Source organism: Phodopus roborovskii, unplaced genomic scaffold (genome assembly GCF_943737965.1).
Source record: "Phodopus roborovskii unplaced genomic scaffold, PHOROB, whole genome shotgun sequence".
NCBI classification, from domain to species: domain Eukaryota; kingdom Metazoa; phylum Chordata; class Mammalia; order Rodentia; family Cricetidae; genus Phodopus; species Phodopus roborovskii.
The window spans coordinates 19,399,116-19,423,066 of NW_026126413.1; the positions used below are offsets into that span (position 1 = coordinate 19,399,116).

Sequence of the window (23,951 nt, forward strand, 5' to 3'; positions counted from 1 at the left end):
TCCCGAATGCTGGGATTAAAGGCGTGCGCCACCACTGCCTGGCTCAGCTCTATCAAGGAATTGCTTATTTATTTATCTTACTGTGGCAGGCCTCAAACTTACTATGTAGCCAGGATATTGAACGTCTGATCTTCCCGCACTTTCAGAGTAACGGGGTGACAGGCTGCACCCCATGCCCGGTTTATGTGGCACTGGGAACTGAACCCAGGGCTTGGTAAGCAACACTGCTAACTGAGCCAGAAGTGCGGCCCTCATGGTATCCTTCTTAAACAGAATATTTCATACACACACACACACACACACACACACACACGCACACGGCACACACACACGCACACACACATGCACACCGCACACACACGCATGCACACACAGACACACACGCACACCGCACACACACGCATATATATAGCCAAAATTACATTCCTCCGTGCCCACCATCAAATCAAACGGATTAAACTCGGCTGATATGATAAAAGCCCTTGGTGGCCTCTCCCACTTTCTTCTCCAGTAACAACGGCCTTATGTCTCCTTTCCTGCCTGCCATTTTCCCGCATGCGTTCATGCTCTCACTATATCCGACACATCCATGAACAACAGCAGCACTCCTATGTCCTGACTTTACAAACCACATCACATTTCACTTGGCACAATCGATAGCAAAGCCCGAATCAGTAGTGGTTGCATAGTGAATGGAGGCTCTAAATATTTTTCAGAGCCTCAGAGCTTCAATTTAGCTTGTTCAATTTATGGGAGATATAACCATGTAACTTAATTGGCAAAGCTAGTCCTGATTGTCAAACCAGATCAGCCAAATCTGACTTTCTCTCCCTCTCTCTCTGTCAAACAAAGTCTGGGTTAATTTTAAAATTCAAATACATGTGTTATTTATTATGCATCCCCATGACAACTTTCACACTTGTGAATTTTAACTTTAGGATGTGAAGTGGATAGCCAGCTAGGTGGACAGAGCAGCTACTGTCTTGGAGACTGGCCCCAAGATTGAGTCCAGTGTGTGGCCCCTCAGATCATTCCTAGTGGTGCGCTATCTCTGCTTCCATCTTGGGACTCTCCCTCAGGTGAGATTTACTCCTCAATAGACAGGGGTAGCATGGACCAAGAGTAATCTTTCCGTTTAAAAGCGGACACTTCCAATAGTAATTGTAGAGGTTAGATGGCAAGCAGTAGGCAGATTTCTAAGTGAAAGGCTGCATATGCTGAGAGAATATGGAAATGCATTTCCTTCAAGCTCTTGAACCTGAATACACGAGAGGAAGCCTCTGCATGCCCAGAGGTATAGGCAGATAGCCTGAAAATCAGATTAGTGGCTGAACTGGCAACTGGTTTCGCTGGCCTACTGTTTTTTGTAAATAAAGTTTACAACCATTATCAGGCGCATTTTGCAGTAACTACCAAGTCTACTACAGAATGGTTTGGCTTACAAAGCTTAAGCTGTCTGCAGTACTGCATGGGACTCACCCCTATGACCCCAGCAATCAGGAGACTGAGACAAGAAAACTGGTGTGGCTTCAGGACCAACCTGGGCTACAGTGTGAGACCCTGTTTCTCAAAAACTAAACACATTCTTTTGTTTTCCTTTAAGCCAATGTTTGTAGGGCTAATGTCACGAAAACATTTGTCATGAAAAATACTATCACTCTTCCCTCAAAGCAGCTACTTCATACATTTTACTAGATCCTGGGCGGCTGTTGGCAGGACTGGGGATGAAAGCTTGGGCTCAAACATGCTGGCAAAGCGCTCCTAGTTCCAGGCTCCATACCCAGCTCTCACCCTGCCGCTAATGGCCACAGCACAGGCCAAACCAAAGATCCAAAGAACTGCCGAAGAGCTACAAGGCAGGCTCAGCCCTTGGGTATTCTGCAGCAGCTATGCAACACTTCATCATCATTCCTTTGTTATTTAGATGTAATCTTTGTGCATTAACTCCTTATAATTGGAAATGAAATGTTACCCCAACCCTGTTTTCCATCGGCCACCAGTTATAGTTCAATATGAAATGTTTACATTATTCTGCACGAATATTTTTAAATAGTGACTTATGTATATGCTGGGATTATGTCTCTTTCTATCCATGTGTGATGGTTTGAAAGGGAATGCCCCCCCCCCCAAGTGGAATGGCACTATTAGGAGCTGTGGCCTTATTGGAGTAGGTGTGGTTTTACTGGGAAAAGTGTCACTGTGGAGGTGGATTTTGAGGTCTGATATATGGTCAAGATACTGCCCACTTCCTGTTGCCTGCAAAATTTAGGACTCTGAGCTACCTCTCCAGCACCATGTCTGTCTGCATGCCACCATGTCCCACCATGATAATGGACAAAACTTCCAAAACTGTAAGCCAGACCCAATTAAATGTTTTCCCTTATAAGAGTTGCTGCAGTCAAGGTGTCTCTTCACAGCAATAGAAACCCAAAGATACAGTGTTTCGTTTCTACTGGAGCTAATGAATGAATTCTATTTCGTACACACTGACTTATAAACAAGGCTCATTGGATGTGCTCTGATGTATCACATCTTCTATGCATTACACCATTTCGGGAAACACTCTCTCCCGGCCTTTATTACCCCCACATTAAATATGTCATTTATTATATTTTTCTCCAAACCATTTGTGTGATGGGACTGTACTCCTCTTAAGCAGAATTCTGTTATTGCTTCATTTCTCTGAGGACACTAGTAAGGTTTTTTTTTGTCCAAGTTGCCTTTCCAGGATTATTTACTTATTTATGTAGAATTCTGTCCTTCATATTAGGCACTTCCCACATATTGAGTAATTCTGTGTAAATCTGATGGCAGATCTGTACAATACCATCATGAGGTTGTTAACTCAGCTTCCTTAACGGAGGTTTTAGGTTGTTCTCTGTTGCTCAGAAACAGTATTTTTTAGTACCTTGCCTGGGGCATGAGGGCCTGTTTATTTTGGTTCTGAGATCTCAGCAGTGAGAAAATCGGGGTCTCATATCCACTTAATCACTCTTTTCAACATGTGTTTTTAATTTATTCATCAGTATCATTACCATTCCCCATTGCTGCTATTATTATCATTGAGTTGAGGGTGAGGGTGTGCGTGGAGGTCTTGGACAACTTTCAGAAGTCCATTCTCCCCTCCACTTTTGAGATGTTAGGTTTTCTGGTCATTTCCTCCTGACTATATTAGGGCTGTGCATTTGGGAAGATTGTTTTATGGATGGTGCTTTATTCTCTGCCTCAAACAAGGAGGAACCATAGCATCAGTTTTCTAAGGCTTAGCAAAACATTTGTCCATCTGCCTAGGGTTTTGCCTGCCAGATTTGTCTATTAGGAAGCTCTGTTTCCCCTTTTATAATTAATAAGTAATTCATGGGGCTATGCTTTCAAACCAGGAGACCTATTATTCCAAAGAATAGGAACCAATAGTTTTAGTATCTGCAGATGACTTCCTGAATCAGTAATGACTTTGATAAAAGAAAATGGCAATATCTACATTTATTGTTTCTTTTCCTAACTGGCCGGCATCTAATTATCTCTAAAATGGTTCTGATCAGTTCCTAGTTTTTAGCACCATGTCCCCACATTCAGAGTTTCCAGACACTGCCAGCGTGTTAAATTCTGTGTTTAAGCTGGGTTAATTCTAGGCTTAACTTCGTGACACTTTTGTTAATGCTGTTACCTCTTGTCTGCATGCTTTCTAGACTCCAAAACATAGCTGTCATCTTTGCCTTTTTAAATACATGCTGCTGTTGCTATTTCCACTAAACTTGTAAGAGTGAACTTCTATGTTTAACTCCACACTTTAACTGAATGCCCGTTATTCTTTTCCGTACTTCCAAGTTGAAATGGATGGCATGCAGTGTGGAATCTTCTGTGATTTGCTCTTTCTATGCAATACCGTGTTTTCTGAGATTTACCCATGTTTTAGACATCAGCTCCACTCCACTCATTTTTAATTAATGACGCTAGATCCCAATGTGTGAACATGTTTCAATTTCCCTATAAGTTTCTACCACACTCCTAAAAATACAAGATTTGGGCTAAGAGGGGTGTCTACTTTTCAAAAGGACACAGAGCTCACCTGTGTAATTTCAGTCAACAGGAAAATAGAGCTATATATGCAAAATGTCAAACTTTAGACATTTCATTTTGGCTACTTATAGAATGAGCCTAATGACAATGAGCACAGAGAACTCAATCAATGTCAGTCACATGGAGACAGCCCCGAAACAGGCCTCGAGAATTCAGAAGCAATATTCTTCTCTGAAAGTTAAGCTGCAAAATTGACATATTACAGGCCAGAGCAGAGGCATGGGAGGGTGAAAACCCAAGAAAGGCTCTGGGGCTGGCAGCATCTGACCACAGTACAACAGCTGTAATAGTAACCACGGTACAACAGCTGTAATAGTAAAAGACGATGTCATTCAGAAGAAAAGGAGACTCAAGGGACTCATGCTGATGGACAATCCAGATGAAGCTTGACCTGCACCTGACAAGTTTCTGTTCCAAACCACAAGGACGAAGAGATACACTGGTAACCACATGCAGTTCTCTCGAGCATTTGCCCTACTGTGGGTCAGACTCAGTTGTGACATGGATTGGATAAGCAACATTAAATAAACATGAAGCAATTAATGTTAATGTCACCTACTTCCCCTCATTTGAACACTAACTAAGCTTCTGCTCCCCTGCTTTGATAGTTTCCCACTGTCAACCACTAATGGACTTCATGTAACCATTTCATGGTCATTGGACAAAATGAGTCTCTGGAGCTTCCAGCCCAGAGCCAAGACCATGGTCCAGTAGGGAACCAATGTCGTGATGGTTGCGCCTACCCATCCACCCAACCTTTGCCTAGACTACAGCAGCATCCTTACCAAGCACTTTTGACTTGTCTTTCTTTATTGATGTTTTGAACTTCTTTTTCCCTTTCATGAGCCTGTATTGAAAATAAAATAGGGTGGTGGCACACGCCTTTAATCCCAGTACTGTGAGACAGGGACAGGCAGATCTCTGTGAGTTGGAGGCCAGCCTGGTCTACAAAGCTAGTTCTAGGACAGGCTCCAAAGCCACAGAGAAACCCTGTCTTGAAAAACCAAAAGAAAGAAAATAAAGTAGGCAAACCACTCTTTTTTACTGTCTGTAACCGTATCACTGAATCATCACGCATTTTCTCAACAATTAGCAAAAAGCATGGCCACTGTTCAAACAGAAAAGTTTATTTATTGTGCTTCCAACTATTCTGCTAGTCTGAAAAGAGCAATATTTTTGAACATTTGCTACTAATGGCTTCTAATAAAGTAAGAGTCAGGAAGTCTACCTAATTAGCTTCTTGAAAGAGCTCAATTTGTACTGCACTGCAGAGCAGGTGCTGAACCACACCGATGGACTATAACTGAGTGTGAGCTTCCTTGAAAACAGAGCAAGCGATGTTCAACTTGGAAATATGTTCAGGTTACAAGGTTCATCTGGAGTTGGATAGAAATTCAAGCTCATCACTCAAATCTGTCCACGAAAACCAACTGCACAATAACAAATCAAGCTCTGCATCAGGTGGTTACGATGCAAAAATGAATATGACTTAAGTCCTGTATTACTTTGCCTATGATGTCATCAGAAAGGTGAATAAATGAAGCAATAAACTTCAATGCTAAATTCCAAGCTTGTTAAGGTGTCCAAGCCAGAGTACTCAAGAAAGGAGTGATTAAATCTATGAGTTAAGAAGTTGAGGAGACAGCCAGGTGGTGGTGGTTCACACCTTTAATCGCAGCATTCAGGAGGCAGAGGCAGGCAGATCTCTGAGGTTGAGGCTAGGTTGGTCTACAGAGTGAGTTCCAGGACAGCAAGCGATACATAGAGAAACTGTCTCAGGAAAAAATTAAAAAATAATAAAAGGAAGGAAGGAAGGAAGGAAGGAAAGGCATCCTAGGGTTCTAATGAACCTTGCAAGAGGAATTAAATATAAGCAGGTATGTCTGTATCCTGATGGCAACAGGAAGAAGCATTAGACCCAACAGAGTCCCAGGAGCTCCTCTGCAGATCAGGGCAGGTATAAGGAGACCAGGGGATGGAGTTAGCAAGCTTCAGGAGGGACAGACGCTCCACTGGCCAGAAGAACACCCCAGGAGCTGTACTAGAAACGATCCCTGCTTCCTTCAAGTTGGTCAGTGTCACAGTATCTGAGTTTATAACAAAGTGCAAGGCTTCAAACATATTATTCTAAAAATCTAAAGACTGGTCTCCCCAAGGCTCTCAGGGTGGCTAGCCATCCTCCTGCCTCAGCCTTCTCGGAGGATAGCATTACAGGCAACTGGTTAAGAAAGTGGTTCTTCCACCCTTGTTAAAATGTTTTTATAGTTTTGAAAAATTCCATAAGATGTGCATGCATTGCAGTCATGCAGTCAAATGGTCTTCTGAAATATTCACATCCATACTTACAGCCCCGGGCTGCTCTCAGCCTTGGCCAAAGATTGTTTTCACAGTGACTTTAGTCAGGGTGAGACATGCCGTTCATTAGGTGCTGAGAACAAGAGGCTGATCAACACCTCCTGCCAACTCCAAGGTTCAGGGAATGCCGTGGAAGAGCAGGAGAAAAGAGTGTAAGACCTGGGGACAGGGAGAAGTGCTCCACAATGCCATCTTCTGGATGTGACACAGCCACTCTACTCAGGAGCTCACAGAGGCTGAGGTTATCTGTACAAGGTCAAACCTGCCAAAATTCTAGCATTTGCTCTCCATGCCCGGCCCCTTAATGAGAAGCCATTGACACTTGATGGATGGGGGGGGGGGAATCATTCTCTTTGAGGATGCTCCCCCTGGTAAGTTTCCTGTGCAACTATGTGGCTGCTCCCACGAAGGAGTGGCGCTAAAGGGACTCAATGGACTATGGGAAAAGAAGAAAAACAAAAAGACTCATGAAGTTGAGAGAGGGCATGATGGGAGGAGATATGGTGGAGAGAAACGGGAAAGGATACAATCATATTTCACTGAACACATGCATTAAATTCTTAAGATTAATAAAAATAATTACAAGATATGTGAAGAAAGCACACGTGCATTTTATCATACAATATTTTACTACTATGTAATGCAAATACATTGTAATAATATATTATTCTACTAGAAATACTTGAGAATTATTTCTTACAGAGTAAAATTAATACTCTGAGATGTCTTATATTTTTCCCAAGAATTTACATGTCTGTAGTAGTAGAACTGCTTAGCTGGGAAGCACAGCATTACAAGCATGAACTATGTGAATATTTTCTTACCTCCATAGTAGGCGGGGTCTTTCTTGTTTTTCTAATCCATGCTAGAATAAAAAACAGCATTTCAATGTCTGCTTGCCATAAATTACCCAAATTAAACCTTTTTCCCGTTTTCATTTTTTTTATTTGGGACCCAACAGCATGTGTGTAGGTCAGAGGGTGACCCCCCCCCCAAGTCAGTTCTCCCCTCCACTGTGCGGCTTCTGGGGATGGAGCTCAAGGCATCGGCTTTACCTGCTGAGCCATCATGCTGGCCATAGATAAACATTCTAGTCACTCATGCCTGTGAGATATTTTTGAACCTCTGTGACGAACTATATTGAATACTGTTTTAAATAACATACTGGAGCTTTAGCGCGCGCACACGCGCGCGCGCACACACACACACACACACACACACACACACACACAGAGGACATAGGGTACAGGAAGTAAACTCACAGATGTATAATGTCAGATGGTGATCTGTGCTGTGAAAAAAATACCAGACTGTCAGGAGGACAGTTTCAGATCTTCAGAAGTCACAGCTCATAACCATCAGAATTCACTGCAGTCGATTTATGGCACGAAGGGCAAATCACAATAAAATTAAAGGCAATGACAAAATTATATTATTCTTGAAAACTGAATTTGTAATTGCCAAATTTATCAAGGACTTAAAAGTTTTTATTACAGAAACTGTTCTTCTTATATGCTCTAGTAAATGATTTACAATATTTTCAGCTGCTTCTTTATGGCCAAAATAAGTGATTTGTTGATTTCCCCCCCAGGAAAGAGGTTGGATTTAAAATCATTCAGTGTAAGTTCTATACCTTTAAAAAGTTTCAGATAATTCTGCAGCTGTAATTCACATTAGAAACTTAGTTCAGAACAATCAACCACCAGGACAGAACTCAGCAAATTTGAGACTCAAGTTAAATTCAATCTACTGCTTGTTTTTACATCTTTATGTGGCTTTTAAAAAATGTCAAAAGATGCTTATTTCATGACATATGAAAATTATAAGTAACTTAAATTTTCAGTGTCTATAAATAAAATTTTATCAAAGCACAGCCATGCTGATTAGTATCTATGGCTACCGCAGCAGAATTGAGCAACTGCAATAGCCCAAATGACTCACAGAGTCCAAAATGCCATCTGGTCCTTTAAAGAAAACGTGTGCCAGCTCCTAGGGCTGTCATTTAGTGCAGTCCACTCAGCAACACATATACATCTAATGTAAACCACTACCATATTGCCTAAAACAAACTTCATGATTACCTAGTATGTAGTTTACTAATGGTTACTGTCTATTCTAGAGTCTATAAATACATACCAGTGGGCATGAGATTGTGAGGAAAACGTGCATAATACATATTATGATCATGGGAAAATAATTGTCACACTGGTAAATCCACAAACCAGCATTTTCAGATTTCTTCCAACATTGGAAAAATATGTTTTATTGAAACCAAAGCATAAAAACAAAACAAAAACAAACCTGGATATTGAACCCAAGGGCCTTGTGCAGGGCGGGCAAGCACTGTACTACCAGGTTGTACCCTAACTCCTCATTTAAAAAGGTTTCAATAAAGGTGAAGGCATTGGAGGAAACTATTGCTTGTTGTCAAGTGTCAGTTTGAAACTAATTGTCAGTTTTGAAGGAACATTTTATGAGATGAAAACTATAGAGAATTAAGTTTTTCAGTGTCTAGAAACCATACTGTATTGAAATGTGTTTTCTGATGTTTATTGGTTTTAAGTTTAAAATATCCATTTGTGAGTTTAAGGATGTAGTAGAGCCCAGATGCTGAGTACTGAGTGCCATCTAGTCACTGTCACCGGAGGCACGTCATTCTCCGAGGAAGGACCAACCGGAGGCTCCCTGCCTGTCCCGTGGTCCCCGTCACAAACACACACACACCCGATTCACCCTAGATGATCACTTAACACTCTTTGTAAATGTTAACTGCTGCAACAACCTCGGGTATTTGTGATTCTTCAAAAACCAGGCACTGAAACGTTAGCTGATGGCTGCTGGTACTACTGTTTGTTGTGTATCCGGTAAAGACCACAGCCGGACACGGCCCAGAGCATCACTCATTTTGACAGTCGGACCCACTTCCTCAGTAGCACGGGTCACCAGGAGAAGAGGAGATGGAAAAGCAAAATTACTGAAGCATGAATTTTAAATATCAAAACAATGTAAATAGCAACCCCATCCAATTGCCAATCATAAATAGTTCTTGCTATTGGTAAAATGTCTGTAAGGTGAGTTCTGTGCGGGCCCTCTTTGTAGTTTTACCATTGTTTAAAGAGAAGTCAGCAAAAGGGCTGGGCAGTTAATGCTCTAAGACCCTAGCAGCCTTTTGCCAGCCTCATTTGCATTCCCATCACTATGTATGAACCTTAATACTCCCGTGGCACACACAAACTATATTGAGTATAAAGGTGAACATGCAATTAAGGCTCCCATTAATCATGTAGAGAGACTAAAAGAAGCAGGGAGAATAATACTTCATGAGGCATACTTTCTTTAAATCTCTGCAGGTATCAGGATCCTTCTAGAAACACTGCCATCCATCTATGGTAAATCAGATCTCCTACCACCAGGTTAATAGGTAAGCGAAATCAAAAGTACAAATATGTTAACGTTTGCACCCAAAATATATAAATTTGAAAGTTTTTTATTTCACTTGAGGAAGATACTCAAAGTTTCATAATTAAAAAAAAAAAGAAAAGAAAAGAAAGAAAGAAACAAGAGACCCTCATCAGTCCTGAGTTTTGGCACTTCATAGCAATAAATAAAGGTTCACCTTCTTCAAGTCTGAGAAATTCTTTAAAAAAGACGTATTGTGAAATGAATCGTTTTCTGGTAACTGAGCTTTAAATATATCTGACAGATAGGCAAGGTTTACCTGGTGACCTTTAGGGTTCAGGTTGGCTTCTTGAGTATGCAGCAAAAAAATGAAGCTTCGTCCTAAAACTGCAAGGGATGGACAGTGCCAGCCAGCACCCAGGCAGGGGCTCGTCTGGCTGCATCACAAGGTCCTCCCTGGAGAACCCAGCTAGGCTCTGCCTGGGCTCCTGACTCACACAGATTCTGGGGTAATAAGAATGTGCTGTTGGAGTAGTTCGGGTTCGGTATACTTACAGCACAGCAAGCTCACCAGCTGACCCTTGTATTGCTGTGCCCTACTCCACTGCCTGGAAATAGGGCAGTTTGTTTAGCTGCTTGGGTAACTGAAGCTTCCACATAGAACATGGGCCAAGTATTTAGGTAGCCCGACTTATGTCTTCATGTCTCTGGGTAAATACCTAGCAGAGTTTCTAAACTGTGGATAGGTGTATGTTCACCTTTATAAAGAATTGATAAATTATTTCTCAAAGCTGTTATACTATTATTTTATATTTCAGCCAACAATTTACAAAAGGTTGAGCGAATTTTACAATGCTCATTCTTACTTAAATCCTAACATTTCTCAGCAGTAAACTGTCTTGATAAAACAGGTTAAATTGTTTAATCTCCCAATCTTGTTCTTGTTCAAAAAGTGTTTTAGGAATTCTAGGCTTATTACATGTGGATATAAATCAAGTCAGAATCAGTGTATCAAGTCTTTCAAAGCTAGGAGTGTTGCGGGGGTGTTTGCATGCCTCTGGATATGATGTGGATATAAGAGGCATCCTCTATCACTTTCTACATTTAAAAACACGCGCGCGCGCGCGTGTGTGTGTGTGTGTGTGTGTGTGAGAGAGAGAGAGAGAGAGAGAGAGAGCGCACACGCATGCATGCACACGCGAGCATGTCTTGCGAGGTGTGTGTGTGTGTGTGTGTGTGTGTGTGTGTAGAACAGAAAACAGCTTGCATGAATTGGCTCTTTCTGCCATGTAGGTCAGGAAATTGAACTTAAGCTGTTGGGTTGGTGGTGGGTGCTTTTATCCGCTTCTCATCGGCCCATCTGTGCCTTGTTTCTTAAGATGGGGTATCTCACTGAACTTGGGGCTCACTGATTGGTCAGGACGACTAGCCAGTGGCCCTATTATCACCCCATCTCTGCTTTTCAGCACTGGGTTACAGGCATGTACCATTATACCTGGGTGTTGGGACCCAAGTTCAGGCTTTCATGCTTGCATAGCAAGCACTTATCTGCCGAGCCTCTTCCCAGCCTTTGACTTTCTCATGTTAAAACAACCCATCAAGCTAGAATAACTCCATATAGTCATCATGATCTAATACTTGGGGGTGGCTAGTATTTTAGGGATTAAATGCAGGGTCTTGCACATGCCATCAAGTGACCTACCACTGAGCTATATTTCTCACCCCCCTTTTATGTTTAGTTGGAATAGCTCTCATTGAGTAGTCCAGCCTGGCCAGAATCACCACCTTCCTGACTAGACTAACTGTATAGCCTCAAGTGGCTGGGATTACAGGTATACACAGCACAGCTGGCTCACCTTTGATACATTGCAGGTTTAGGTTGCTGACATTGAGTCTGTGTTAATGTGGGACCCTGGTCTGTAGTATCATCTCTCTATTGTTTCTGTCAGGATTGATAAACAGGATACATTGGGCTTCATAAAACTAGTACTGGTTACATTTTTAGAAAGAATGTGTGGCCCAAGGTGAACAATGTCCATTCTTTACATGCTCAGTGGAAATGTTCTCTAAATGCCAATTAGGTAAAATCGGTCAATATAATTATCTTTTATATCATTCTGACAAGCTTTGCCTTCAGTGTGCTCTTCTTAGACCTAAATTTATTTTAATTATTTACAGTCAGGTGTAAACCTAAAGATGTTTGTAAATGTATATTTACAGCATTATCTTGCACAATAACCAAAAGATGGAAGCAAGCCAAGCCAAGTGTTCTCCTGTAGATGAACGCATAAACTGTGACTATGTACAATGGGTTCCACAATTCATCCTGAAGGGAATGGAATTCTGACATGTGCTATGACATAGACAGCCATGGGCATGCTGTGCTAAGTGAAATAAATAAGCCAAACACAAAATTAAAATCCGATTCTACTTATGACATGTCTAGAACAGTCAAATTTGTAACAACAAGTGGTAGAATGGTGTTCAAATTTTTGAGGGCGGGAGTTTCAGTTTGGAATGATGAAAAACATTCTGGAGATGAACAGTGCTGAAGCTTGAATGTACATAATGTCTGAGATGTGCCACTTAAAATACCACGAAAGCCACCTTACTGTATTTAAGTGTTGAGGTAGGCCCTGAAAGTCAAGTCCAGGAGAAGGGGGTTGAAAAGCAAGCGGGGAACTTGCTACAGTGTGTTAAGAGGTCATGGAGGGCAGAAGTGAGCAAAGACAACAAAAGGTGTCTCTTCGGGGACCATGGGTTTACTAGGAGTGGGATCAGGAAAGAGTCAAAGGGGAGCATCATCCACCCCACACCGGAAGGAAAAGGAGGTAGTTTAAATGCAACATTATACAGTACAATAAAAGAGAACTTAATACAATGCAATGAGCGGAAGAGCTGGCGCCGTAGCTTGGCAGTGCAGCCCTTGCCTTGCCATGTCCAAGGCCCTGGGTTCAATCCTGACAACAGGAAAGCAAAACGTCATAGACTTAGAAGACAGATGATGTAAGTCCAAAGCCTGAAGCAGCTGTTAGCTTTGGGAAGGTTTTGAGCAGTCTTGACTCAGCAGGAGGGACCAGGAGTTGAGGGAAGTCTTCAGTGTCTCATCTACCCACATCAGCTTTTCCTACTGAAGGAATTTCTGCGCTCCTCTGCTATGGACCAGCGCTGTGTACCTTCTCTTCTCAAGGGCTTTCAGCTGATACATTCTTTCTTTGGGGTTGGGTCTTCCCCATCACTATTGAAAAACCCTCTCATTTCCCGTCTCCAAGACAGCCAACATAAATCCCTTTCTCCAGCCTGTCTTTCCCTCTGGGTATGGTCTTGTGGCTTACTTCTTTACAAATAACACCATCTCTACTTAATCTCCCCAACTGTTTTTGTCAAGATCAGTACTGGCCTGTCTGATCTTAAGGCAAATGGTTAATCTTCAGGTTTCAGGTGACAATGCACATCACATCTTCCTTCCTGATGACCGGCTTCCAGAATGTGAAACCTTTAACTTTTCTCCTTATGTTCTTGTCATTCCTCTTGTCTCCATTGTTCTAACCCAGGGAGCACAGGCTCCAGCCTTTCAAGTACTTCCCGTCTACACTCATTGGATTTGTGATTTCATCCTACCTCACAGACTTAAGGCAGCGTTTGTTTGCTGGAAACTCCATGTTTTTAATTTCAATCCGGATATTTCCACTGGATTCCCCCCCCCCAACAAGGTTTGTCTGTGTAGTCTTAGTTGTCCAGGACCTCAGAGATCTGCCTGCCTCTGCCTCCTGAGTGCTGGGATTAAAGGTGTATGTCACCACCACCCTGCTCCACTGAATTCTTGACTCACAATTTCCCATTTCTAACCGGATGTTGAACAGGCTCCTCCAATTTCCCACTTCCAAAGCTGGTCTCACTCCCCCCTAACCTGTTCTCCTTACTGTTGGCAGCTGCTGCATTTTCTCAAGAGTGAGACCACAGCTCACATTCTTTGTGCCCAATGTGTCAGCAACCCCACTGGCTCTACGCTTACATTGCCTCCAGAGGGCACCTACTTCCTCCCATCCCTGCTGCTGGTCTGCTCCAAATCACAACCATTCCTTGTCTTCAGATTAGAAAACATTCTCACTCCATGTTTTCACGACATTGTCCTCACATTCTCCTAATGCAGTAGCCAAACTGATCCCTTTATCTGGAAGGTAGCATGTGGCTACTCCTCAAACTTCTCAGTGGCTTCCAAATGTCCTGGAAGGAAAGGCTGGGGCCCTTCCGACAGCCCACAATGCTGCCCACCAGATCAGGCATTCTCTTAGCCCTCTACACATATCTCCCGTAGCTTTCTCTAACCTCTATTCCAGTCAAATTGGCTTCCTTGGCCTCAGGGCCTTTGCACTCTTAGTAAAGTCCCTCTCTCATTGTGGCAGAGACAGATCTTCCGTCGGGCTTTATGAACAACAACAACAACAACAACAACAAAACCAAAAACAAACAATCCAGAGGGTCTTTCTGAATACTATTTAAAATCGCAAAAGCTTTCACAGTCTCTATTTGTCCCGTGCCTGTTTCATTTTCTATGGTTATTATCATATTATGTAGTTTGGTGCTTAATCTAGTTCAGTTTGTCTTCTTCCACTCCGGAATGTATGCTCTAGGAAGCCAACAGCTTCCTGGGTAAATGAGTGAAAGCCACACTATTTATTTAGTCCTGATTGGATGATAGCAGACAACTGATAGGTACCAGTGCTGTAATAGTAACAATTAAAAATGTCAACTTTTATTCATCTGGATTGAAAACAGGCTCACTAGGTGTTGGTATCAATGACTTCCCAGCCCCCACACCCCACACCCCGATTTCCCTGTGCATAGTGTTGTGTGTACTCGTTAATATTTTCACAGTACAAAGTACTTATTCTTTATACTTAATTGATGTGTGCCACTGTAAAAGTGCTTGTGTTTCAGTATTTGGCTGATTTATATTTTTTAAGAATATGCCCCATGGGGACGGTATGCTGAATTACTAGATCAGGACAGAGTCGTAAAAAGCATTAAAACTTCATTCCAATTCTCTGCAAGTCTCAAAGGCTGAAAAATTAGCCATTACCTATTTGTTTATTTATAACTTAATTTATTCCTATAAACCTTTTAATTCTATACTATTATTGGGAAAATGACAAAATAGGCTCATAAGAAGGCACAAGCATTATTCGAGATTTGCAAATGTAGGCAATCTCGGAAAATAAAGTTCAATTGCTCCTTCTAGAAGTTGCCAACTTAGAGACTGCATTCCACAAGAGAACAAGCTCAGTTTTCAGCCATATGTAGCTCTTTTCTCAAAGTTAATAGTCAGTGAGCAGAAACGGGTATCACTGCAACAGTATTTACAGGTACATGTAGCCGTAAGTGGAACATAAAAAAAATACGGCTACCACATGGGAGCTACCATGTTGTGACCACCTAGAAGCAAGGGCTCTATGTGTACGGAGCTGTGTAATCCTAGCAACTGATCTCAACTTACTGGACCTTAGATACTCTATAGATGAAACATAGTAAATACATGGTCTGAATTACAGGATTGCTATTATGGTCAAACATAATAATGACCACAGGGAAAGGGCATATATACCCCAGGTAACATGTGGCAAGTATTAAGCTTGTAGAAGACAGATGTGGGTATTTTAGTCAAGTCTTTTATTTTTAGTGTTTGTGTGTACATGTTTTTGCATGTGCACACACACAACCCAACACATGTGTGCTTATTTACACAGGCCAGAGGACAACATTGGGTATTCTATTACTATCTGTTTTATTCTCTGGCCTTGATGTTGAGGCAATTCCCATGCTTCAGTTCCTAAGTGCTAAGATCATAGGCAAGAGCTTCTATATGGAGCCTTCTATTTCAACTTCTGTCTTCAGGTAGGGGTCAATTATCTATTCTTCATTTAAGAGGAAATCAGGTAACAGGGTCCTCATGAGTTAGATAAATACTCCAAAAAGCATCTAATGTAAGTGTTCCATACAAGTCACAAAGAAGAAAATGAAGACCCAAAATATGTTATTTCCAAAGTTCAAGAGTTGGTGAATGCTGGGAAAAGAGCTCTGGCCTGGGGGCTGTGTGGCTGCAAGGGCAAGGCATGAGTATACTCCTTGAGTCTCACATGGTAGGAACTTGACAACTCTTGGTGCCGGGCATGCACTCCCTTAAATTCTGTACCTTTACAAATTGTAAATAAATGCAATGTTCCAGAAATAAAGTTTTAAGGTGTTTCCATGGAGAAGTAGCTATGTACTCATTGAATGCCTTTCAAAACATCCTGTTGGAGGTGAACACTTACCTTCCCACTCTGTTGGGATGTTTCCTGCTTCATAGTCTAGCTCTTTTCTGTTTGCTGCTTCTACAATTCTTTTCTCTCGAATAATCTGTCCTGCAAGATCAAGTGAACATTTGACATGAGCCTACGCCATGACAGGTTCTATCTTCTCTTTTGATTATTGTATACCACTTTATATGCAAAATCATTAAATTATCAAGAGAAAGAATAAATTTTGCTCAGAGTTATATGGTGGAGAAGGCAGTTCTTAAACTGTGGCAAGTTTTAAATACTTTTTAGCATTTCACGAGAAATTAATTTTTGTTTGTTTTTTGAGACAGGGTTTCTCTGTATTGTTTTGGAGGCTGTCCTGGAACTAGCTCTGTAGAGCAGGCTGGCCTCTGCTTCCCAAGTGCTGGGATTAAAGGCATGTGCCACCAACGCCCAGCTAGAAATTAATTTTTTTATAGAACAAATCTAGATTCTATTTAAAGAGAGCAACCAATACTGCAGGATACTAATAAATAGTAAATACACTAATAAAGTGTCTGACTCTTAAAACTCAGTGTATATATTAAAAGAGTCACTAGCTGCTGTGATTGCCCAAGGGACAACCCTTAGAAAGTGTGTAAGAGAGGACAGACTTGCTGTCGCTCTCTTCCCATTGTACACAGGGCTGCTTCTGTTCCCACAACACACTAGGTTGGAGCCTGTGCCCCACCTGATTCACTACCTCAAGGGAATGTAAGGACAAGAGACGGGTGAGTGCTGGGTAAGGCATGCCAGGAGAAACTTCAGGTTCAGAACTTTTCCTCTCAAGTCTCCTTTCCTTATCTGTGTCCACAGCTGAAGTGGACAGGTGGCAGCACAGAAGTAGGAAAACAGAAAGCAAAGAGGAATATGGAGAAAAGCTACCGGCAAATTTCCTTGATGAACACAGGGAAGTCCTCAGTAAATGTAACAGCTCATTAAAAAGACCGACCGCAGCCAGATAAGCATGCCTTTCTCCAACACTACCTACCCAGCACTCTTTGTTTGTTTGTTTGTTTGATTGTCTCTATTGGCAAGGCAGGCTGAACAACGGACTCCATGGACTCTGTCCTGTCAGAACTGGGATTGCAGATGTGTGTACCATAACTGGCTTTTGACTTGAGTGCTGGGGATCCAAACTCAGCTCTTCATGCTTATGTGGAAGGCATCTCACCTACTAAGCCACTTCCAAAGACACCCAAGATGCATACAAATATAGTTGGTTACTATAAACAGGGCTTGCACATCACTTACTAAAATGTTTGAGAATCAGAATACGTAAGTCCTCATGTAGTTTTTAATCTAATATTAATATGTAAGCATGTTCTTTTTGTAATAACATCTAGATAAAGGAAAACAATCATCTAAAATACAAAACAGAATGTTTGTGGCCTATAATCTTTTAAGTGTACTTAAGAAAGTTTGGCACACGGGGGAGACAGAGAGGTCTGTAGCTCCCAGGAGCACCGCTAAAGAATATTTGCTAATGTAAGGGGAAATTAATAACTAAAAGATACGGGACTCATGGCAAGAAGGGAAAACCAGAAAGAACAAGTGTTTCTGCCAATAGATATAAATAACTCCCTGCCTCCCATTATCTTAAGGACAAGGCCACTGATCCCGCTGGTCCTAGAGAAACTCCCCTAACCTTGCAGGTACGCTAAACAAGCCCATCTTGTAAAAACTTTGTTCTCTATGAAAGCTGGGTAACCTTGGAAACCAACAGTCTCAAACCTCCCTTTCCCTTTAAAAACGCTTCACAATTGTAAGCGGGCGCCTTACTCTTCTGATAGAGTGAGGTCCTAGCCGGTTCGGTTCTTAGCAATAAAAACCTTTTGCTTTTGCAGTTGGGAGTCACTTCCTTGGAGGTTGAGGAAACCCAGTAGGCACAACGGTATAGGTATATCTGTGACACAAAAATTAGCCTTTCACAGGCAGATCTCTGTGAGTTCAAGGCCAGCCTAGACCAGGAGGGCATGTAGGTCTTCCTATTCCAGCCCCTGTCACTGAACTTTAATGTATCTAGACATTCACTGCAGTGTACAGGCAATTGTTAGAAAATAGAAAACACACAAAATCCCATCATCTGAAATAGCCTATTACTAACACTTAATAGACTTTATATAGATACACATATCAGACAAACACACACACACACACACACACACACACACACACACGCTGTCAAGGATATATTCATGCAGAAGCTTTCTGGTGCATAAAATATGAAAATTCTCATGTTATTCTTCCTACCTTAAAAAAAAAAACTGAATCCAGTTTTTGAGTATATTTTGACATTTTGATGAAAAAGAAGGTAGCTCTGTGTAAGTATGTTAACATTTTCTCCCCTCTGATGTGTTTTAAATGTGTAAAGATGAAACTTGCTGCTTTAAGAATTAGCAATCAAACCTACAAGCTTAGTTCCAAACCTATGACATGTGAAGGCTCTGTGCACAAGCCACCTTTCCTGGATACAGGTTGCTGTCACCCCTCATCAAAGGAGCCTCCCTCTCTATACAGAAAATGCTGTAAATCCAGGACTGGATACAATGCAGAGAGCTGCACTGCACGCTGAGCCAAGCTCTGACAGATACATCTGCATCACAGCTCCTGCATTTGGGCTCAGGGGACACAGTGAGAGGGGTGAAAGGTCATAAACGCCTTAACACCAGTGTCTTAATTACTTTTCCATTGCTGTGACAAAACACCATGACCAAAGCAAACACCTCTTCCAACAAGGCTGCATCTCCCAATCCTTTCCAACTGGGCCAACCAACTGGGGACCAAATTCTCAAACATATGAGCCTGGGAGCCATTCTTACTCAAACCACCACAAGCAGAAAGTCTGCTGTGAAACGGCTTCTTCTAAAACTGACTGCTTTAACAAGACGATGGTAATATCAGCAGACATGTGTATTAGAAGTGAAGAAATTTCATGGGGTCTACCTATAACAAAATCTTCAGGTAACCAATGGCTACCAGGAGGAGGAGAATTAGCCTCTTCCAGGGAGAAGCCCCTTATTGGATGTCCAATGTGCAGTGGTCAGCCTTCAAACCATATGCACACAAACAACAAATATGGACACAGCAGGTTTTATTTATATATACTTGGGCACACACGCATACATACATAGCAATAATAAATGCACCGCAGCAAAGCAATGTGCTCTGTCCCCTCCCTACAGCCTACCTATCATCTTTTATATTTTTACTCAAAAGAAGAAGGGATACTAGAGACAGTGAAGTGTTTCCAGGAATTCCATGAGATTATCAGGCATGCACCTTAAATGGTGTGTGTGTGTGTGTGTGTGTGTGTGTGTGTGTGTGTGTGTGTGTGTCTGAAATGCCACGCCACACCCCACTGATAGAGATTGAAAGGGCTGGATCCTTTATTGTTGGATAAAGTCCTATAAAACAATAACCATAGTATGTTCTGTTGGCAAAGATATGTTGTTTTCTATTACTTATCCACCATTTTCAGGAAATAGACTTTATTGTTAGTCTTAGGATGTTTTCCCAAAGGATGTCATGGTCTTGCATTTGCTAGGCAAAGTTTTCTACCATTGAGCTACAGTTTGAGTTCCATTAATTCTTACCAGAAATGATCTTTAAAATTTCTTTTAAAATGTATTTAACTCTGTTTCATGTGCATTGGTGTGAAGGTGTCAGGTCCCCTGGAACTGGACTTACAGACAGAAGTGAGCTGCCGTGTGGGTGCTGGGAATTGAATTTGGGTCATTTGCAAGAGCAACCAGTGCTCTTAACCACTGAACTACCTCTTCAGCCCCAAGTTAAAAAAAAAAAAAAATCTGGTGTATGTACACAATACATATACTTACTTCTCATTACCTTCTCTAAGTACATCCCACTTCTCATTACCCTCTTCTATTCCTGCTTACTCCTTTTCTCTAACACATCCCCCTCCTGCCTTCGTGTATCTTGCGTGGTGCTTGTGGGGCCCACTGAGTTTAACTGAGGTTGCTGGCATGAGTTAGGGTTTTTTACTGAAGCACAGACGGCTTACTAGTATCTCCACCACGAAAGAAAATTACCTGGCCTCCCCTAGCAACTATTAACTGACAATATCTCTCCTCAGCTAGGGGTGGGGACTCATGGGTCCCTCACCATTCATGATGCAATGTTAAAGGGCCCATCATGTGTAAATCTTAGGCAGGCAACTCTAGCTGCTATAGGTCCATGAATTCAGCAGCCATCCTAATCTGGAAGCCAGTGTTTGATACTGGCTTATATATAGTTGTGCTGTGTTTGGGGAATAATGACAAGGGAAATGCATACATGTTTAATACAGATGGCTTAATTTAAAAGCTGTGTTTTCATATGAGCCTTACAATTCAGTATGGTGGTGGTATATTACACATGTAACTTCCAGAATACTCCCCTGTGCATTCAGGAAAGTTATGAGGCTTGGCCGTGTAAGTCATTTCCAGTGCTTTGCACTGTAGCTAATGTTGTAATGAATACCCTCATGCATATGAATTATTAATACAGTCATTCTTAAACATATAAAAGAGCTCCTATGAGTCACTAAGAAAAGACCAACAGTAAACAGAAAAATATCCCAAGGACATGATCAGATAATCCAGAGAAAAGAAAGACAAAAGCATTTAGCATGAAATGCCAAGTGCTTGCACAAAAAAGGCTATTTAGAGCCTACTGTAGGAGCTAAACCTGGCAACTTTTATATGCAAGAGTTTAGAAACAGTTGTCAAAATTGCAAATGCAGGTTCAACCTGAACAGCAATTCTAGAAATTTTATCTATATATTCTCACTTATTTGAAAGACACATAAAAGTTACTCACGGCAACACTGTTTATAATGACAAAAGGCTAGGAATTACTCACAGATATATTCCTCAATGAAACCAAGGAAAGAACATGCTGCACCATTCTCTGTACTAGTCCATGTCTACTTAAAAATTATAAAACTGAAGTGAAAGAATTTAAGAAAGCAGAAAGGGTGCAAGGTTGGAAAACAAAATGTCAACACGTCTTTTTGTATTCGTGTGTAAGAAGTGCTAAGGTAGGGTACTAAGGAAGAAAAGAGAATTATGCCCAGCAGTCTGAGTCACCTGTCCATCCCCAAAATCTTCCTACGTATTTGCTTGGACAGCTAAAAGTGACCCTGGAAGACTGGCTCTGGTTTGCCACCAGAGACAGCTGAATGGCTAAGAGCCAGGAGTAGAAGGGAGACACTCATGCTTGTGCTAACTCAACGTGTATGCGCACGCACGCTCTCTCTCTCTCTCTCTCTCGCTCTCACACACACTCACACACACACACACACTCTCTCTCTCTCTCACACACACACACTCTCTCTCGCACGCGCACGCTCTCTCTCTCTCTCTCTCTCACACACACACACACACACACACGTTTCCACTCATCTGCAGAATCTAGATTTTAAATTAGTAAAGATGAACATCTGGAAAGAGGAAGGGACTTGTGGGAAGGCAGGGTACTGCAGGGAATGATTACAGTTAAAGTGTGTCACACATACGTGTCCCCCTGCCACAATGAAACCATTGTTGCCTACAATGAATCTATGCTGAAGAACTGCCAGCTTGGTGGCCACACGCCCTGCTTCATGCAGTCTTAGTTACCCTGTAGGTGAACAAGACTACTGGCAGACACATAGATCCCTGTGGCAAGAGACACCAGTGGCCCTAAAGAATGAGGGCAGCCTCATGCACCTTTCCCTGGACCACCCTTTATCCACCCTCACAGGCCAGGGCAGACACTGGAGCTCTCGTTAATCTGCAAGTTTCAGAGCTTCAGAACTCCAGAGACATTTCTGTGATGAAGACAGTGAGTGATTTGGAGAGGACGTCCATCAGGGCAGGAACTCATGGCAGGAAGCAGAGACATGGAGGAGTGTGCTTGCCGGCTTGCTCCCGTGGCTTGCTCAGTCTTTATGAGCAGGAGAACCTGCCCAGAGGTAGACCCACCCAGAGCAGGCTGGGTCCTCCCACATCTATCAATAATCAAGAAACTGTCCCACAGATTTGCTTATTGTCAATCTGAGGCATTTTCTCAGTTGAGCTTGACTCTTTGAAGACAACTCTAGTTTGTGTCAAACTCAACAAAAAACCTAACCACACACATTTTTCTTTCTGGCTACATAGTAAGTTCCTATAACTTACCATAGCTATCCTGGACTACAGTGTGAGACCCTGGCTCTGGGATGGGGGTGGGAGGCATGAGGGGGGAGGCAGATGGACAGCCTGATAGAGAGACAAGCATGATGAGGGTCTCCACCTGTCTACATTCAGCCCAGTACTCCCCACACAGCCAACAACGTGAGAGCTGAGCGTAGCTGCAGGCGAGGCTGGGCTGAGCGACGTGACATATCTGTCCCTTGTAAATAAGCAAGCTTCAGGCTTTTGATGTCCCATAGAAGCATCTGGCTTGGAGAAATGGTTATGGCGTAGATAGAAAGCCAGGATAAGATCCTGAAAGTCTCACTGACTTCTGGCCTTTTATCACAGGGGCAGCAAGCAGTGCCGGCAGCTGATGATTTTAACTATAAAAGATTCAATTCTGCACATAAAAGGTGGCTCAGAGGCACCAATGTCTAATGTATGAAAGTCAAGCCTACTAAGAAGTCAAGAACCTTAACTGCAGACATTAGATTTGAACTTCTAAATTTTGATACTCTGAAATGTTATATGTAAAATGAATCTCAATTATAAGAACCAAAATAGGAACTTAGACCGAAAACAATTTTACATACGACTTACAGTAGAATTTGACTAAAGTTCCTCAGACACAGCATTTATTTATTAGGACACAGCCACAGGCCAGGCGATGTTTAACTGTCTTTCATATATTACATCTCATCTTTAAAATAACCTTTTACAGATAAGAGCAGACAGGCTGGGTGATTAACTTATCCTGAGACATACCTGGTAAAGAAAGATAGCAGAATTTTAATGGAAACATTTTTGTTATTTCTAAGCATAAGCGTGTTCTGTTTAAGACTTTTAACTCAACATTTACAAATTTTCTATGTGGAATCATTACAAAAATCCAGTTGAAAACCAACATTTACTAACAATTAGCACAAACCATTATTTTCCTATAGTGATTACATGAAGCATTCCTGCTTGGAAATTTGATGATTCTATAATTTGACATAGCCTACATACTCATGTGAGCTTGGGAGACTAACTCGGTGGGCTCCACAGGTAAAATATTTTAAAAATCAACTAAAGAGGCCTTGCAGATATGCTTACTGAACTCCCAAGACCACCAATGAGTTTGGGGGACCAGGTCAAACCGTATTAGGTCTCACATAGCTATGGGTCCTCTCAAGGAATCTCAGGTTATTTCATGGCAGGGGGGAAAAAAAAAAGCAATTGTACCACAAAGCTTGGCTATACTGCTAATAATATTGTATTCAAGCAAAAATTTAAAGTTCTAAAAATAGCTGGGGATGTAACACAGTCAGTCATAGGATACCTGCTTAGAATGTGTGAAGCCCGTTCAAACCTTAGTAACTGCGCACGCACGCGCGCGAGCACACACACACACACACACACACACACACACACGCACACACACATACACACACACACACGCACGCACACATACACACACACACACACGCACACACACATACACACACGCACGCACGCACGCACGCAGCACAGCCTTAGAGTTCTGAAGATATCTTTTAAGCCACACAGTGGGTAGTCTAAGCTGCTCATTTGGGGAGACTTACAATAACCATCAAGTAGGTTTTCTGCTAGATGCCAAGATCACGCATATATATATATA

The 23,951-nt window shown here is 41.9% G+C and overlaps 1 protein-coding gene across 1 annotated transcript in view; it reads right to left on the minus strand.

Annotated features, from left to right (window-relative positions):
* Nucleotides 1-23,951, minus strand: part of Ndufaf2 (NADH:ubiquinone oxidoreductase complex assembly factor 2) — a 98,011-nt gene that overhangs the window by 21,642 nt on the left and 52,418 nt on the right. The window contains exons 2-3 of the mRNA XM_051182934.1: nt 16,149-16,238; nt 7,260-7,300 (exon numbers count right to left, since the gene is read on the minus strand). Of these exons, the coding sequence (XP_051038891.1) occupies nt 7,260-7,300; nt 16,149-16,238 (131 nt within the window). The remainder of the gene's footprint in view (nt 1-7,259; nt 7,301-16,148; nt 16,239-23,951) is intronic.